This window comes from Ochotona curzoniae, unplaced genomic scaffold (assembly GCF_017591425.1).
Source record: "Ochotona curzoniae isolate NIBS_2020 unplaced genomic scaffold, NIBS_Ocur_1.0 contig_4612, whole genome shotgun sequence".
Classification (NCBI taxonomy): domain Eukaryota; kingdom Metazoa; phylum Chordata; class Mammalia; order Lagomorpha; family Ochotonidae; genus Ochotona; species Ochotona curzoniae.
Window position 1 is genome coordinate 7,567,544 of NW_024466343.1, and position 19,020 is coordinate 7,586,563.

The window sequence follows — 19,020 nt, forward strand, 5'->3', positions numbered from 1 at the left end:
GCCTTCAATATCATAATTATGTCTCAATGAATATTACCAAACGTTGACTTTTTTTTAAGAAAATGCATTTACTTATTTGAAAGGTAGAATGACAGAGAGAGCAAGGGCAAAATAATGATATTCCTTCTGCTGGTGCACTCTCCAAATGTCAGCATCAATCAGAGCTGGACCAGGATGAAGTTAGGAGCCTGAAACTCCATTTAGATCTCCTATGTGAATGTCAGGGGCCCGAGTCCTTGGGCCCTCCTCTGCTGCTGCACCAGGGCCACTAACAGGAGTTAAAGCAGAAGTAAAGTAACTTAGGATTTGAACTGATTCTCTGATATGAAGTGTCAAAGTTGAGGGTGCAACTTAACCCGCTGTACCACAACAAAATCTCCATGCATTGACTTTTTAAAATGTGTTGCCTATACTCAATAATTTATGCTCAAGTCCTTGAAAATGTTTCATGTTCTTAACTGTTACCAATTTAACTATAGAGTGGACTGATTGCTGCACATTTTATTTGAAAATATATTCCAAATTAGATTCTAATTAGTGTAGGTTGCTCAGAACTATGCATTAACTATAAATTAAACTAAAATTGTTTGTAAAACAAAATCTGGGCTGTAAATATTTTATTTCTATTTTCAAAAACAAGTGGCAATTACTGATTATTAGTACTGAGTTAATGATGCAAAGCATTATTTCATACAAACATACCACAAAATTGTAATTCTTAGTTTCATGAAACCTTTCTACCTTAAAGATCTATTCCATTCACTCTCTGTACTTAGTGCATAAAACTTTTGAATCTGAAGGAGATAAAGCAAGAACACATATGAGCAAACAGATTTCAAGAGAAGATCTACATCAACTGTGCCAATGTTTGGTTTAAAACTAGTTGTTGCACTTCACCAAATTACACGTTAACTCCTTTTTTATGTGCATAAAATGTATTTCTGTTCTTTTTTTTAACATAATCTTTGGTACTCCATGGATTTTTTTTTCTATTTCAAAGGGAAAAATGATTCATTTTTTACATAGAAACATCTTTCAACTGCATTGTTCAAAAATTGTATTTAGTTTCTTACTAAAAATAAGTAGAGGTGGAAATATCTCTCATCTTATAGGGTTGGTTGAGACAGTTCTACCATTCTGCTGGTGGCAGCCTCTGCTTGCTCTGCTCTCAGAGGTGGCACTGAGAATGTCATCCATGTGACAGGACCTGCCCTGCTACTAGTGATTCAAAGACAGTTCTTTATTGTATTAGAAGACCGTACCTTTTGTGTTTTGAATAACAGGTGGTCCTGGAAGTGGAAAAGGTACTCAAAGTTTGAAAATTGCAGAACGTTATGGATTCCAGTATATTTCCGTGGGAGAATTATTAAGAAAGAAAATCCACAGTACCAGTAGCAACAGGAAATGGAGTCTTATTGCCAAGATCATTACAAATGGAGAATTGGCTCCTCAGGTACTGCTTTGTAATCTGCTTCTAGTCTGTAAAACAAGTATGCCAGTTGTGAATATGTGAAATTTGACTGTAGCTTTCTCATCCTTTGTCTTCCTTATACAAGGAAACAACAATTACAGAAATAAAACAGAAACTGATGCAAATACCTGATGAAGAGGGCATTGTCATTGATGGATTCCCAAGAGATGTGGCCCAGGCTTTGTCTTTTGAGGACCAAGTAAGACTGTCTCCCTTTATTTTAAGTGACCTGCTTCTTTCTTAAAGCTTTGAGATTTGAAGAAAAAAAAATGAGTCAGGTTTTTCTTTTTGTTTGTTTGTTTTTATTGAATTCTGGTCTGAATACAAACAAACTTGTCACCATGGGTTGGCAAAAGGTTATTATTTCCTTGGCAAGTGCTTAAAAATTGAAGACAGTGTCTGCCAAAAAGATACAAACCAGTAATAGAATTCACTCATGTTATTAAAAATGCAAAGCTCTATAAACTTTATTTCAAAATACTTTTTCTAAAAATTTAAAATATCTGTAATTACTGAAAGCAAAGCCATGTTCAGCACTGACTAGGGATGTAAACCATCCCTGAGCACAAGTTCTTACCAACTAAGGAACTCCTGGCTGCCCATTCTGTGCAAGCTTGAATAGACTGTGCATGCTAAATGTGTACTGCATTTGATTCAAAGGCAAATGCATTGATTATAATATTTTGTATGTGTATTTAAAATTTAAAAAGCTTAGATGACTCATTTTTTTCTTTCAAAGTTTTGGTCATAAAGACAATGTATGGTCATACAAATTTTAAGCACAGATGTAAAAAATGAAAGTCTGTGTCAGTGTTTATCTGCTGTTTCTCCTATCCTAACAGAAATTCTGTTAGATTTATTATTTGCTCTTCCAGACCTTTTTCATGATAGCACACTTGTATATAGAGGGATGCACAAGCAGGTACACACACTTTTGCACAAATGCATTTTAACATTTTATAACTGTGTCCAACTTGAACCCCAAAACATCTTTCCAATTACATGCCTATCACTGTTGAATGAGAGTAACTGTTGCTCCAGACTCTGTCCAGCCAGAGTAATCTATATGAAAAGCTTGTGTCAACCTGGTAAGTATGAATTGGTATTTCACTTTTTGAAATTTATTTCTTGGGTTTCTATTGTCTATTTTTGTAAACTTGTGATTATTTACATTTCTTCCTTGTGTGAAATATTTGATTTCCTTTGCCCATTTTTTCTGCTGTCCTGCTTATCTTTTCCTGAATTAAAGGAGCTTTTCAAGTATGTCAGATATGTCAGAAAAGGATGAGGTTAAACACAATGTAAGTTGATGGTTCATATAAAAGCAGTTCAAAATTAGGCAGTTTCAAGACCACAACACCGTTTGAATCTTCTAATTAAACTTTAGGAACACTTGTGACAATAGATTGTTTCCACCCCTTCTTGGCATTCCCCTTCCACTCTAAGTCCAGCATTCAGACACTGTAAGAGTTTGGCTCTACTTGTTTTGTCCTTGAAGAGATAGAAACCTGAAAAATCTGACACATGTTTTGCTGCTGTGCTTTCATTTGATGTTACTATTGAAATGCAGGCTAAGGTAGAAGTCTTTGGGGTCATTGGCTGCTGGAGGAAGGTGATAGCCTGACAAGCAGGCATGCCCAGGACTGACCTGCCTTCTGTCTGGAAGGTACTGCCTTTGGCAGGTACATGCAGCACAGATGACTGCTTCTTTCTCAGTCACCACTTAGTCAACACTGTTGAGTGTGTCTTCTTTCCCATACATTGTGAGTCAGGACTGATTTTCCTGGCTTTGTGGTTACTTAAAAAAGCATGAGCAGATAGTCTCTCGCCTAATAAAAAATGCAGTCCAAGCTTTAATTTCTCGTTCAATGTAACCTAGCTTCGCTGAGGCCTGATTCAGGCACAGAAACCTATAAGTGATAGGAGAGTGGTAACGAGGGAAGGAGGAAGAGTAACTGTCACCTGAAGAAAAGTCAGAGATGGATGGATCTGCAACAACTCTCTCTGGGTACTGGAACACTTTTTATCTTACATAGCTTGAACTTGGATGATGTGCCAAGGGCTCAATGTTGTCTTGAGAACATCTGCTAACAAATTCTGTAAGATACTGAGCTGTGTTTCTGTGGAATTTAATCACTTGTTTTTATTGTTCTTAGTGGTACTTCTGAGACTGAAATAAATCCAACTGGGCATCTGCTTAGGTCAGCTGCCTAGGTCTCTGAAGCTGCATGGCATGTGAACAGTTTACTGTTGTCTGAGGATGATGCTGTCATTTTTGATCATATAGGAGGTACAAAGCTGAAGTGTATGTTTTTTTTTTTTTGTATGACAGACCCTCTAGGTTTTTGCTTGACCCAGCTTTTCTTAGTACAGAATCTGGGTACAAATAACCAGGCTGGCATTTTCCTCAGGATTTCCTCTCAGTTCTAGGGTATGACAAGAGGGAACTTTCTGACATTAGCATATACATCCAATGATTAGATCATTGTAATGAAAAAGATCTAACAGAATAACTTACAGAGTAAAAAGGATATGTGAATGGCCTGGATTGGCTGCGCAGCTTTCTCCCTGAGGCTAGGTAGGGGCTGTGACTCCTTCCAAAATGTTCAGCTGTTTGCAGGTTGCTGCCATCCTCTATGATTGAAGCAGGGCTGCCATCACATATGGGCTCCAACTGTCATGCAAGAGCTTAAAAAGAACACGAAAGTCTGAAGTCCCATGTCTGAAAATGACATCCATCACTTCTGCTCATGTGGCATTTGGTCATGTTGCAACTCTGAGAAAGACTGAGAAATATTATGGTACTCTGAAAGGGCTGGGGCAAATGGAATTTATTTTCATGCAATTTTTTTTAATCTATGTACATTTTTCTTCATATTTGTATTTAATGAAATTTTGAGGATCTCTTATAAGTATGGATTCCAAAATATTTTTGCACCCAGTTTCTTTTAATTCAAAAATTTTGTGAGGTCTTTGAAAAAATTGTGTATAATCTAACTTGGGCAGCCAAGTGCCTGGCTACAAGTCTCTTACTCTGAAAGACTGGGAAAATCAGCCAGTGGCTTTTACTGTAGTGTTCCTTCTGGCCACGCAAATGTCCACCTGCTGATTTCCTCCCACACATTTGCTGGACTAGTGAACTCCTCCAGGAAAACAACCCAGGGACCCACCATCTGGTAAAACAGCTGAGAATCCCTGCTTAATGCACAGTTCTCTTTATTAGATCCAAATTTCATGCCTCCTACTCAACTAACTATAAACAGAACTTCATGTTATCCTTCCTGCCTTCCCCCAGTAAGCCCAGAAGGAACAGTCGGGATCAGTGAAATGAAGGCTCCCATTCAGAATGGAGAAGGTGGAAACTCATGTATTGGTCATGGAGCATAGCAAGTAACAAACCCTGATGGTTGTAGATTGCACAAACACCTTGCATGGCAGTGGAGTGGTTTCCATGGTCACCCCATTGGCCACTCCTGATTCTCCTAGCTTTGGCATCACTCTGGCTATTGTTTCCTATATGGCCATTCTGCCAGAAATGGCTAAATCTAAAGTCATTGTCTTCACTCAGAGAATTTGAAATGTGAGACAAGGATAGCAGTAAGTGAAGTAACAAAGTTTAATAAAGAGAATGCACTTGACAGGCCCAGTGGGCATCTCAGCAAATAACTGAGAATCCAGACTGCCTTCCCACTGGAGTTTTTAGACCTATGAGCTAATGGTTTAGCTTGTGTCCCACTTCTTCTTCAGGAATATCAGTGGATGGAGGGCTTTCTAGGCATGAAATTCATCAAAGTTCTCAGAGAACTTTATCAGGACAGTGTTACTGAATCTACTGTTGCCCTGGTGGAGACTGGGAAAATTCCTCCAGGGAAGGACTAGGTCCCATCCAATAAGGTGATCAGACTTGGACAAGACTTGTCAGGTGCAAATGCTGCTCTGCTTCTGAGCACTGCTTCTACATTTTTTGCTCCATCATTCAGTTTCACAAAATTCCTCATTCTTGCTCTTCAGTTCCCTTCACACAAAGGCAAATGTTTGCCTTCCTACCTAACAGTCACATCAAAGAATACCCTTCTTGGAACCTCTTTTTTTACATTTGAACACACACACACACACACACACACACACACACACACACACACAAGCCTTTTCTTGCTAGGCTTGTATCTACTTTTGGTAAAAACTGATTCGCTGAATTATTTGGTGGCTCCTGCCCCTTTTGCTTTGGGTCAGAGTCCACAACTGTTAGTGGAGGTGACTGGTATGAAAATTCTTGTCTTCATGGAAGAACAGAATTTCAGGTGTGACAGAGATCAGTAGTAAATAAGTTAGTGAAGTTTACTGCAAAGAGTACACCTTGTGTTAGCTGTGGGCATCTCAGCAAAGGACTGGGAGCTCGGCACACATTCAGACTGGTGTGTTCATGGGAATAGCTCTGCTGTTGTTCTTCACCCCCACCTCCTTCCTGTGGGATAGTTCTCAGTGAAGGGCGTGGAATTTGTGAAATTTCTCCCGGCTTAATAATGTTGTTACACAGTCTCTCTGGTGCAGGGCTGAGAAGATTCTGCTAAGATGTCCCTCGGGCAGTTTCGAACCCATGTGCAAGGTTATTGGACATAAGCAAGAACTTCAAAATCTGAATTCTGCAATGCTTCTAAGAAACACATCTGCATTTCTTCCCTCACTCAGCCATGCAGTCTTCCTGTTTTTGTTCTCCAGTAGTGCTCTGACACACACACAGGCTGAAATCTACCTTTCTCCCTAGCATAACAACTCCTAAAATTCCTTTTCCAGATATAATTGCTAAAGCTGCTCTATTTTTTTTTAAATCATTTTAATGGCAGTTGCCTTGAAGCTATCTAGAACAGCAGGCTGGGGTAGAAAGGCCACCCCTCTGGTTTAAATCTTGCTTGAGTGATGGATGCCTTTTGTTTGTGTAGTCATGGGAAGGAGGGCTTAATTATAGTCCTTGGTATAACAGCAGTCTCATCTACTGTTTGGACAGTTAGAAATAACTGCCTTTTCCAACCATGTAAAAATTACTGAAACTTTCTTCTCCTTTGTATCTACTTGCAAATTGGTCAGTCATTTCTGAAATTTTTCTATTTCTTAGAATATGTTGCCAAATCTGGCCAACAGCAGTTAGCATATACTAACATCCAAGCTTTTTCCATTCCTTTCTTACCACTGTGTGGGCTCTGATGGAACATATTTCGTCTTCCAAATTATCACAGTAAAAGTTATACTACATATTTTACAATGGCATAAGAAGGAACACCAACCTTTTGGTCCAAAATGCCTGCAACCTAACTACCCAAGCAAACCAATGCCGTTTTTTTATTTTCTGAGATAGTCATGTGCCACTTATATGACTATTTCCTATATGACTTAGAATAAACCTATGGTGCTCTAATGAAGAAAACATGGCGGTTCTGAGGCTAGTACAGAAACTTACTTCTTCTGCATGTAATGATGGCTTCACTATGGGCAGGAGCAGTGTAGCTTTAGTCCTCACAATCACTCCCAGATGTAGGTCCTTTCCAAGCCATTGCTTCTACAATCATAGAGCAGCAATTCTAGAACTTTTGTCACAGGAACTTGCTTAAAAACTTTCATTTATACATTTATTGAGAGTAAAAGTTATAGAGAGGGGAAGAGAAACAGACAGAGAGAGAGAGAGAGAGAGAGAGAGAGAGAGAGAGCAAGAGTGAGAGCTTCAATCTTTTGGTTCACTCCTCAACACAGCTGCACTGGGCCAGGCCAAAGCCAGAAACCTGGGACTCTGTCTTAGGTCTCTTGTAAAGATTGTAGAATCTCAAGTACTTGACCATCTTCCACTGCCCTCCCAGGAATGCTAGCAGGTAGCTGGATAGGAAGTGAAGCAGTTGAAACTTAACCAGTACTCATGTTGACTGCCAGCATCACAGGCAGCCCAGATCACACATATCACCAAAGTGGCTTGACCCTCTGTACCACAGCCCCTGTTACAGGACTCTCAAAGTTTTCATAGATGTAGGATATACTGATACTTAACATATGAGAACTTGGGGGAAAAATTAAATATCTCCTTATTGTTTGAAAATAACAAGTCATGACAGTTAATATAAATAACATTTTTTTATGGAAAGTAACCGTATCTCCAAGACTTAAGAAAGTCGTGATGACAGAAGCATTGCTTTACATATTTGCACATCTCTTTGCTTTCTAGGTAGTAGAGAAAAACCAGATTCTTCTCTGCTGAAAGTATTAGGATAGCACATTTCATCTAGTCACTGCAAAACTCTGCTATATCTGTGAGGGAGAGAGTTTAAAAAGCACATTAATGTCTTAATACTAACATAAAATTACTTCTGACCTGTGTCCTCTCAGAGAAGATCACATGCTCCCCAGAGGTCTCCAGAGTGTAGTGGGAGAACCACTGACATTTGAGTGGCCAAAGCTGGATCACTACCATGACCAACTCCCAGCTGCACAGAAGTGTGAGAGCATTCAGATGAATCCGAAGATCCATATTCAACCTCTCAAGGCTCAGACCTCAGTACTACACACATCTCTTCTCATTTTCTGTCAGTGAGCACCTAAGTCATGTGGACACCCTCCAGCCATAGCATAAGCTGGGAAATTCTGACAGGGTTGTTATTATGGAAGAAAGCAAAGGCAGATGTTGATAGACAACCAGCGAATTCTACCACAGGCTTTGTGCTCTGCATCACATCCACTTTCCTTCCCACCCTTCCTTCTCACCCCGAGCCCTCCGAGGTTGCAGGCCTGTCATGTCAAAAAAAGAATAGCTAAGATTCTCATTATTGTCATAGTAGAATCCTGCTTATGTTCCTTGGGTTTGTATGGTATGTCCTTCTTAACTAAAATATATGTTCCTCTCAGCATTAGTATTAAAGATAACAGATGATCCAGGGGAGGGAATCAAGATGGACAAGAAAAGGAAGTCTGGCATCTCTCCACATTAGCCAATATATCGCATAGCAAGAATCTCACTTGTGAGCCCAGAGTCCACAGTGAAAAATCTAAGCACAGGTTCATTAAAGGTGGGAGGAAAGCTAGGTTTCAATACTGAGAATCTGAATCCCATAGTTCTATGGGATTAGGCCACATCAGGTAAGAATTGAGTGCTGCTGTTAGTGGAAACGGATCAGAGGAGTCTATATGAAATATATTAAAAATCAGAAGCTGACAGTAATTAAAGATTTATTCCACTCTGATCCCAGCTGCTTTTTCCGATTTTCCTGTCTTCACATTTCGTGTGCTGTACTACCTTTGCTTTCACAATAGCCGGCACCTGCTGTTTTCTTCATACTATTTATGTCACTCTGTAACTTGATTTTTCACTGTGCATTCTGCTTTTGAGCTCTGTATGTGTTGATGCATTCAGACTAGCTCTTTCTTTTAACTATTTCATAATGTTACATTCTATAAATATATCTGTAAGGTTTGAGCTGTTGCCAGTCTCATTCTGCGTATCTCTCCTTGCATGTGGTGGAAATCTAGAAGGTGATTTATGGAAATGAGTTATTTCTAAATAATAGAAATCCCTATCTTAGAAAACATATCACAGCATATATAAATACATAATACATATTTTTAAATCTGTATCGTAGATTTTGTTCTTAAAAAATCTTTAGCTATGGGCCCGGCACGGTGGCGCAGTGGTTAAGGTCCTCGCCTTGCACACCCGGGATCCCATATGGGCGCCGGTTCTAATCCTGGCAGCCCCGCTTCCCATCCAGCTCCCTGCCTGTGGCCCGGGAAAGCAGTCGAGGACAGCCCAAAGCTTTGGGACCCTGCACCCGTGTGGGAGACCTGGAAGAGGCTCCTGGTTTCGGACAGGCATAGCATCGGCCGTTGCGCTCACTTGGGGAGTGAATCATCGGAAGGAAGTTCTTCCTCTCTGTCTCTCCTCTCTGTATATCCGCCTTTCCAATTTAAAAAAAAAAATCTTTAGCTCTTCTAAATGTATGGCTACTGTTTTCTATTTCCACACATCTCACAAATAGTTAACTTCAAATATTTTTTTATAATAGTCTACCCAATAGTTTAAAAGTGTTTCTGTGTTGCTATTTTAATTTACATTCTCCAGTTCATTACTAGTGAACTGAAATGTATTGACCATTTCTATTTCTTTTTTCAAAGAACTATAACAACATATCCCTACCCTCTACCCTTTGTTAGATTGTGTTTAATAAAATTTAGAAATTCTAGAGACTAATTCTTTGCTCTGCATTTTATAATTCAGTTTTATTTCCCTCAATGATGTTTCATACTCTTTTGTCCTAAAGAAATTTTAAGTTTTTAAGAAATATTATTGCTTATTTGGACCCCAGCTCTCTGTGTAGAGATCCAGAAGAAACTCCTGGCTCCTGGCTTTGTCCTAGCTCAGTCTTAGCCAATGTAGCCATCTGAGGAGTGAACTAGAGGGTGGAAGATTACTTTGTCTATTTTCTCTTCCTCTTTCTTTGTATCTCTTCTAAATAAATAAATAAATAAAAACCCTTGAGAAAAAGAGTTAGTAACCCTTTTCTGCTAAAATTCGTTGGGAACCACTCAGGGCACTGTGAGCTGGAGTCCTGGAGCAGCTAGGCAGCAAGCCCTTGAAGTCCACTAATTAACATGTCTTGTCCCTCTTGTCCTCCTCTCCATTTGCCGCCTGAAGCAAGAACAGATTAATCGTTGGTTATATGAACATGATGATCATCTAGAGTTCCAAATTGAGCCTAGAGTGAAGCCAATGTGAAAGAAGCAAAAGTTTAGCGCCAGGCACTGTGGCTGAAATCTACCGTCTAGCTCATCTCAGCCCTGTGAGGATACTGCAGACAGCTGCCCAACATTTACCTTAGCAGTCTACCCCGTAAAAGTGCAAGTCAGGCTACATATTCACTGTCCCTTTCATTACAATCTCTTGTCAATGCCACCTTGCAGGAACTGATCGTAAAGCTAGCTAATTCATTCACACCACCACTGACAGACATTGCAGACAGGAATAGATCTGAGCTGTTCTCGAAGCCTCATCTCAACTGTATGTATTTAAATAAGACAAAAAGACTTTTCATCCTGTGTGCTGTCTTTGGTTCCATTAATTTTCATTCCAGCGTTTCTCTCCTAGGAGTTGATCCTCCATTACCACCTTCTTCCCTGTCATAATTAGGGTTCTACGGGCACTTTCATGTGTGAGCAGTGGTTGATGTCCCCAGTCTCCTTATTAGCGGCCTGTGCAAACTTTCTCTATGATAATGTTGGTTAGTTTTGTTCTAATTTTAAAAATTTATTTATGAGACCCATGAATTTCAACAGCCACATTTTTTACTTTCTACTGTATTTATACATACTGATTAATGTTGAACTGACCTGATTTTTCACTGCTTCTATTCTTTTGGTGCATGTAAAATGTACTGTTTGTAAAATATTATTTACATTAAAATTCATCTGGTTTATGGAAAGTTTCATTACTATTTTATACTTCAACATTAGCTGTTATGTTCTACTTTTTAGGAAGGCAGCTGCAGCTCAGGCAAGTTAAGTTTCTTGACTAAATGTGCTAGCATGCAGCGAGAAAGATAGGATTTCAATCTCATTGAATGCACACTCTAGACTACTGCCAACCTTCTGTAACCTTAAGATCACAAAGGGCAGCTCTCAGGCTGACATTTGGATGCAGTTTTTAAAGATGTATGTCAAAATTATATATATACATATATATATAATATATGTTATATATATAATATATATATATTTCAAAGGTAGAGTAACTGAGAGAGAGGTGGAGACAGAGATCTTCCATCCACTGATTCACTCCCAAATGGCAGCAATAGGAAGGGCTGGACCAGGTCAAAGCAAGGAACTTCATCCAGTCTCCCACATGGGTGCAGGAGCCCAAGCACTTGGGCCTTTCTTCTGCTGCCTTCCCAGGCACATTTACAGGCAGCTGGATCAGAGAAAAACTAGTGAAGACTTGAACTGGCACTTTGATATGAGCTGCCAGTGTGGCAAGCTGCATCTTAATCCACTGTATCACAATGCTGGCTCTAATGCCAAATTGTTAAGTTGGAAATTTACAAATTCAAAGCATATTTCTGATTTTCTTGGAAAAATGTGAAGATTCGGCAGCTCCTGGTCCATTCTCTTATATTCAAGAGAGGCTCTTGTTATCAGGCAGGTAGATGTTTCGCGTCACCCTACGCGTAACACAACCCTGTGTCCTTTCCATCACCAGCATGATTTGTGTTATGTATCAATTTATTATTTATTTATCTGAGAGACAGAAATAAATGAATGATCTCTCATCTCTTGGTTCACTTCTCATGTGCCTTCAGCAGCCAGAACTAGATGAGGCCAAAGTTAGGAGCAAATAACACAGTCGAGATTTGTCCCTTGGGTAGCAGAAACTCACCTAGTTGAACCAACACAACTGCCTTTCTGGACCTGTATTAGCATTAGGATCCAGAGCTGAGCATCAAACCCAGGCACTCTGGGAGGGCATATAGGCATCTCCATCACTACACCCATGCCTACCTAAAGGTCAGTCATTTTTAAGACCAAATGACCACGCTCCCCAGGGCTGTTTGCACCCCTCATTGTCTGGGTAGAAGCTCCATTCAGGCAACTTGAGTCTAGAAAACTAATCCCCATTCAATCATCCCACATCCTCTGCTGCTCTGAACATTCAGTATTGCCTATTCTCAGCACAGCCTGTGTCATAGAGAAGGGATTCTGCAGTCAGCTCCTCTCCCTCACTGTCCCCTGCCAAGTATTACCAGTTCCTCCATAGGAGACTCTTGGAGGACAGGAAGCCTGGCCTCATGAGCCACATGTCTTCCATGAGGCCATTAAGCACAGAAGTAGCTGTTCGTGTGATTGATGAAAGGGGGAAAGGGAGAAAAAATACCTTTATAGGAGCTATACCACTAGCTCTCAGTATGCCAGATGTCTATTGAGAATTTAGCATGTGCTAGATACTTTGCTCTAGAAACAGAAAAGTGAATACATGCATGTGCCTCTTTGAAAACACATCCGTACCTAAACAGCCATGTGTAATGGAGTGTAAGTACATAATATATTTATCATGTGGTTTCTTTACATATTTTTTCATTTTAAACTTTGAATAAAGATTACAATATTTGAATGTTTTTAGGATGTAAAAATGCTTAGACTGGAAATTTATCTACTCATATCCTTAGATAATGTCCTAGAATGCAATGCACACTTTTTTGGCTTTTTTGCTTAGTACATTTGGATATTATTCCTCATGCTTTAATTTCTATTTTTAAATAATTTTAATTGGCACATAATATTTACACACATTTAAGGGGCACAATATGTTTCAGTACACACATACAAGCAGTATATGTAATGATCAAATCAAGATAGCATTCTGTCTCTTCAAACATTTGGTATGTTTAGTATGTTGGAAACATTGGACTCTTTTTTTGTGCTTATTTTGAAATATATCACAAATGGCTGTAGACTGTAGTCACTCTCCATACTTCAGTACACGGGAGTTAATTCCTCCCCTAACCTGTGCTTTGCCACCAATTGTCTGGCTTTTCTCCCTTGTCCCTTTTTCATCTAGTCCACGTCTCTAATGAACACTATCCCAGCTCTCTCCTCCAGCTTCCACAAGTTAGCAGAGAACATGCAATACTGGTCTTTTCTATGCCTGGCTTATTTCACTTAACATGTCTTGCAGTTCCATCTACTTTGCTGTAAAAAAAAAAATCTACTTTTTAAAAAATTTATTTACTTAATAGGCAGACAGGGGCCAAGACAAAGATCTTTTATTTGTTGGTTCACTCTCCAACTGCTTGTGAAATACCTGGGGCTGGGCTGGGATAAAGCCAGGAGCCTGGAACCCAACTACAGTCTCCTAAATTGATGATGCAAACCCAAGTACTTGAGTCATCATCTGATGCCTCCAGGGTGCTTATTAGCAGGGAACTTAATTAGAGTCAGCACTTGAACCCCAGACTTTCCAAGCAGAGGTTAAGTCACTGCACCAAATTCCTTTTATTCATTTTTTAAAATTTTGTTTGAGAAAAAGAAAGAGATAGCTTCCTTGGTCCACTCAAGTTGCCCAAAATGACCTCAGGCTGGGCCATACCAAGGCTGGGAGCTGTGGATCGGACCCAAGCTTCCCACCTGGATTACAGGGAGCCAACCACTTGAACCATCTCTGTAGCTTCCTAGGGCTTGCTTCAACAGAAAGCTGAAGTCAAAAAAAAGCTGAAGTCAGGAGCCTGAGACAGGAACCAGCCGAGGTACTCCAAGGTGGCATGTGGGCTTTAACCAGCTAGTCACCTGCCCCCAATTTTTTTTTTCATGGCTGAATAAAATTCCATTGTGTGAAAGTACCACATTTATTTATCCATTCACTCATTCATGGACACCTTTGCTTTTCATTTTTTTTTTTTTTTTGGTTATGAACTCCATCGGTGAAAATAGTTTGATCATTAGAGTCTACTAAACATTCTCATGTAAATTATTAGCCAAATATACAGAGAAATATTAAGGGTAAGAGATGAAAATAAAGGAATAATTTTAGCAACTTTTAGTATTAGAAGCTAATTTTTTTCTCAATAGCATTTTAAGCACAATAGGATTTAAAATTGTGAAGAAACAGTTAAAACTTGGTCCGACAGGGCTCAAAGATTTGATTCGAAACCAAACTGACTTTACAATTATATTTAGTTTTAATTGTATTACCACCAAAAGGCTGTACAAAGACATACACATCCTAGGCAAGGACAGATGGCTGAATCAGTGGAGCCATGCTATCAACATATATGTTAAAGGTTGGCAAAGCTGAATTTTCCCTACCGTAAACATTGAAAAGCAAATTTAAATGGAGGATCTTGTGTTTCATTTTGTGTCTTATATCATCATTGTGAGCCATCCTCCTTAGGAATCCTGGACTAAGGATGACCTGTTTGAGCCACACCTCTGAGATCAGGATCATTTGGGGAATAAGTAAAATAGTGGCCCAATCACAAACTCAGACTCTTGTTTAAAACTGATATCCAACATGGTGCTCTTATTTTGTGATACGTAGTTCCTCATTTTGAGGTGTGATGTTCATAAGGTAGGGATGCTTAGTAGCAGCAATTGGAAACATTTTCTTGGAATGTAGTGAAACAGCTGTGTTTAGAAGATGTAGTGGAGAGGGGAGCTGGAAGATCCCTTGAGATACTAAATGCTACTTGGATTCATTTGCATTCCTCCAATTCTTGCAGAATATGGAAAGGACTCCATGAATTGTGCTTAGAAATTTTGTGGTCCATGAGCAAACACTGCCCTTAGTAAACCTCATCCATCCATCATGTAATGTAGCATAAAAGAGGGGACCACCTGCCAGACCAGGTGTATGTGACTATCTTTAATTTCTTTTTTAATTTCTTTTTTTTTTTTTTGTCCTCTAATTGGGATTTCCTTTAGGGTCTATTATTTACCCTCAGCTTGCCATTTAAAAGCAGACTAAAAATAGATTTAGTGTTGAGTTTGAATGACTAAAATTAGAAGCACGAAAAAAGTTCAACTAGATAAATATGGTTTAGAAAAAAAGCTCAGAGATAAAAGAAAATCAATCCTTAAAGAGCTGTCATCCTACTTGCATAGTGAATTGATTTGACAGACTCATAATTTGATTTGCTATTCTTAAGGGGGACAAATTTGATTTGCTCCTAAGGGGGAGTGATTTAATTTTAATTATGTGATATTTCCCCTAAGCATTAGCATTTTTATTCAGAATATTAAAGAAAATGTTGATGTTTTTTCCCTGGAACTAATGATTTAGGACCTTGTTTTGATTAAAAATTAGGTTTCGAAATTGAGAATATATTATGAAATGATGATTCATTTATTTTTATTTCAACATACTGTTATCCTACAAAAGACTGAAGTTAAAAGGCCAACGAGGCTTTTATAGTTACTCTGTGGAAAGAGAAGAGGCAATTTTCAAAGTCTAAAAAAAAAAATAAAATCAGAGTCATTGTTCACTTTCGTGCATGTTTTACAAACATTTGCTGTATGACCAATCACGCTGGGAACTCAGTAGCATCAAGCAACAATATTTGTAATGCCACATGCAGCCTATGGGTCAGACAGAAGGAAGTACTCTGGTTTTTGACTCAAGGTTGCTTAACGTGGTGGTTGGGAATAGCATCACCCAACTGTGTATACACATATTTCTGATGCTTGGTTAGGGAGTACTGTAACAACTGGGTGCTAGAACACCTGGATGCCTCAGGCATCACTGCTTTTCTCTCTACACGGAAGTCTTGTTGCATTTGATTTCAGAGCTTCAGATGGCTTTACCCAACAGAGCCGGAAGAAAGCCGCATTACCATTTCTAGCTTGACTTGAGAAGTCATACAATGTTACTTCTATCATTTTCTGGTTGTTAAAAGTAATCCATTCACACTGAGTTAAGCACTGCCAACATCCCAGATCAGAGCACCAATTAGAGTCCATGCTGCTCTGTTTCTCATTGAGTTACTTGCTCTGCACTTGGGAAAGCAACAGGAAATAGTCCCAGTTCTTGGGCCCCTGCTACCCACAGGGGAAATCATGGTGCAGTTCCTGGCTCCTAGGTTGGACATGGCCCAGCACTGACTGTTAGAACTGTTGGTAAGGGGGAGGGATGTGAATCAGTGGATGAAAGATCCTTCTCTGTATCTCCAACTCTTCCTCTCCTTCTCTCTTTTGGCATTCTGTTCCAGACCAGCGTCATGGACCTCAACTCATGATTTGAATATGGATTGGTTTCATTTTCTCATAATGCTGGATAATAATGTATGACAAAGGGTTTTCTGGTGATAATATTTTATATCTTCTGCACATTGATTCACTCAAACATGAAGTACAGTGTTTCCTGAATTTTTAGGCCCAATTCCTCTAATGTTTTTTTGTAGAAATGGCCAGTACCTTGAGAAAATGCAGATACAGCTGTAATTTGAGTATCCAAAGTAATTACTAAATAAATAAATAAATAAACTCAAATTAAGTTGACTGTCATGCAGTTTGGAAACCACTGCCAGAAGCTCCCAGTTTAGCCTCACTGATGGCAAGTACATTATGTTCTTTGAAGAGTAATTATGTGCACAAATATGGCCCATGTTAGGAGAAAATAATTTCAGTGATGCGGAGTTCCTAAAATGAGTAAATGATTTTTTTTTCTCATTCCATAAAGGATTTTTACCTTACAGACATATTTAAATGGATTTCCATGATTTTGGTAGAAATGAACATACTTCATTTCAGTAAGAAATGCTTTTAAAAGTAAAGACATAGATTGAAAACAAAGAACAGAAAATTGTATACCATGCAAACACTGCACATAAGAGAGTCAACTTTAGGTAGACATCAAGACAGAGAATATGGCCCGACACAGGAACATTTCATAATTATAAAAAAGGCATAAATTATCATTGTGCTAATAAAAAGTTTTAAGATACATATATCTTTAATCCAGTTCCCAAGTTCCCCTCATGGTGTGCCCAGCCTGGGAGGAAGATCTCTCTTGGGCCTAGAGAAAGCTAAGGACTCATTAACTGCCTTTTGGCAGTGGCTTTGGCCTGAGTCCCCAGCCTTGGATCTACCTGGCAGGGGCACCTCCAACAAGCTGCCCCCAACCCCAAGGCCCGGTCCCCTCCCAGACTCAGCCTGCCACAAGGTTTAGTGACAGGGTGGAGCTAGGACTTTAATCCAGTTTCCAAGTTCCCCTCATGGTGTGCTCACTCAAGTGGAAGACAGGGATGGAAACAGAACTGACCCAGCAGTTGCAATGACCAGCATGTGCATAAGCTGATTAGGACGACAGACTGTGCCAGACCCTATACTGGCAAATTCATACAACAATCAGGTTTGGAATCATCTCAGATGAAGTTTTTTTGGAGATCCCTCCAACTGAACTGCTGATCTCAGAAGTCCAACCATAAAGAGACTATGTCAGCCAGTGGATTCTAAATAGGTTTCATCATGATTGGAACAGCAAAATTGGCAGCAATTCAGGCCTGTTGAACTATCAAAACTGCTTGAGCAGGACCCTCAGAGCATGCCCCACATCAGGGACCTGGGATGGGTGGGAGGTTGGGTGGGGCTTTTCCCTTTGTTTCTCCACTGACCCCAGATACAGGGGAAAAAATGATATTAGTGTGGGAACAATGGTATCACCCACTTTCCTGTAGTCCTTGACCCTTTATACCCTAATCAACTAAGTAAGATTATTTTTTTAAAATAAGATAATAAATAAATAATAAATAAAAAGATACATTTATCAAACAGCAGAAGTAAATGAAGAAATAGACAAATGCCCATGTTTTAGCAATCTTTCTTCAGTATTTAACATATAAAATTTTAAAGATCAATAAGGACATGGGAAATCTGGATAGCAATAGACATTTCTAGAACACTGTCCAATAACTGCATAATACATCATTTTTAAGTGTGTACACTACATCAACCAGGACAAATCATGTACTAAGCCATAAAACAATTCTCACTAATTTTAAATTCACAAACAAAAGCTATACATATTTATGAAATACTATACAATGTTTTGACATGTATATACAAAAAAAGTCCAAATCAAAGTAAATATCTGCTTTAAAAATTTGTTTATAGTGAATTTATTCAAAACTATTTCTTCTAGTTTTAACATATGTCGGTACTGGTAATACATTGATTCTTCCGTATCTCCCATGTATGTGCAAGGGCTTCTGGACTTGGGGCATTCTATGTTGCTTTCCCAGGTCATTACTGGTGACCTGGATTGGAAGTGGGGCAGCCAGAATTTAAACCAGCACTCACAATGGGATGCCAGTGTTATAGACAGAGTCTTAGCTTACTATGCACAATTCTGGACCCTGGAATACATTGCTTAACCATGTGGTAGAAAAAAAAAATTTGAAAGCATTGAATACTGATTATTAAAAACTTAGCAGTGGGTAAAAGAAGGAGCCTATTCTTTTTAAAGAAACATTTATTTATTTGAAAGCCAAAGTAGGATAGAGGGAGAAAAAGAGATCTTTTAGCACCTGGTTCAAGTTGCCAGAGAGGTCAGAGCTGGGCCAAATGAAAACCAGAAGCAGGGGTCCAAGTACTCAAGTTATCCTCTGCTGCTCTCCCAGGATCATGAACTGGAGCCTGGACTGGAAGCTGAGCAGCTGGAATTCAAATTGCTGCTCTATATGGAATGTCAAATCTTGCAAATGGCCACTTAACTGGCTGTGCCATAACACTGGCTCCAGAAAAGAATTCTTTCAGTCTGATAAGTGGTATTTCCAGAAAAAAAAACCTGTAAGTTAATATCACACTTAATGGCAAAATTGAATGATGTCTTTCAATACTGGAAATTGGAGAGATGCCAGTGTCACCATTTCTATTCAGAATTATCCTGGAAATTCAAAGATAAAGTATAGATAGAGCAAAGGAAGGGGTGAAGCTTCCTGTATTGCATGTACTGCCTGTACATGATTGTTTACAAAGGAATCTACACAATAATTAGATTGAGGAAAGTCAAAGAGTATTAGATTGGTGTACAAATA

General features: G+C 39.1%; 1 protein-coding gene across 1 annotated transcript in view; it reads left to right on the forward strand.

The window, feature by feature from the left end:
• AK5 (adenylate kinase 5) overlaps positions 1 to 19,020 on the forward strand; it is a 236,446-nt gene that overhangs the window by 20,611 nt on the left and 196,815 nt on the right. Inside the window, exons 4-5 of the mRNA XM_040987298.1 lie at positions 1,284 to 1,453; positions 1,557 to 1,670. Coding sequence (XP_040843232.1) covers positions 1,284 to 1,453; positions 1,557 to 1,670 — 284 coding nt within the window. The remainder of the gene's footprint in view (positions 1 to 1,283; positions 1,454 to 1,556; positions 1,671 to 19,020) is intronic.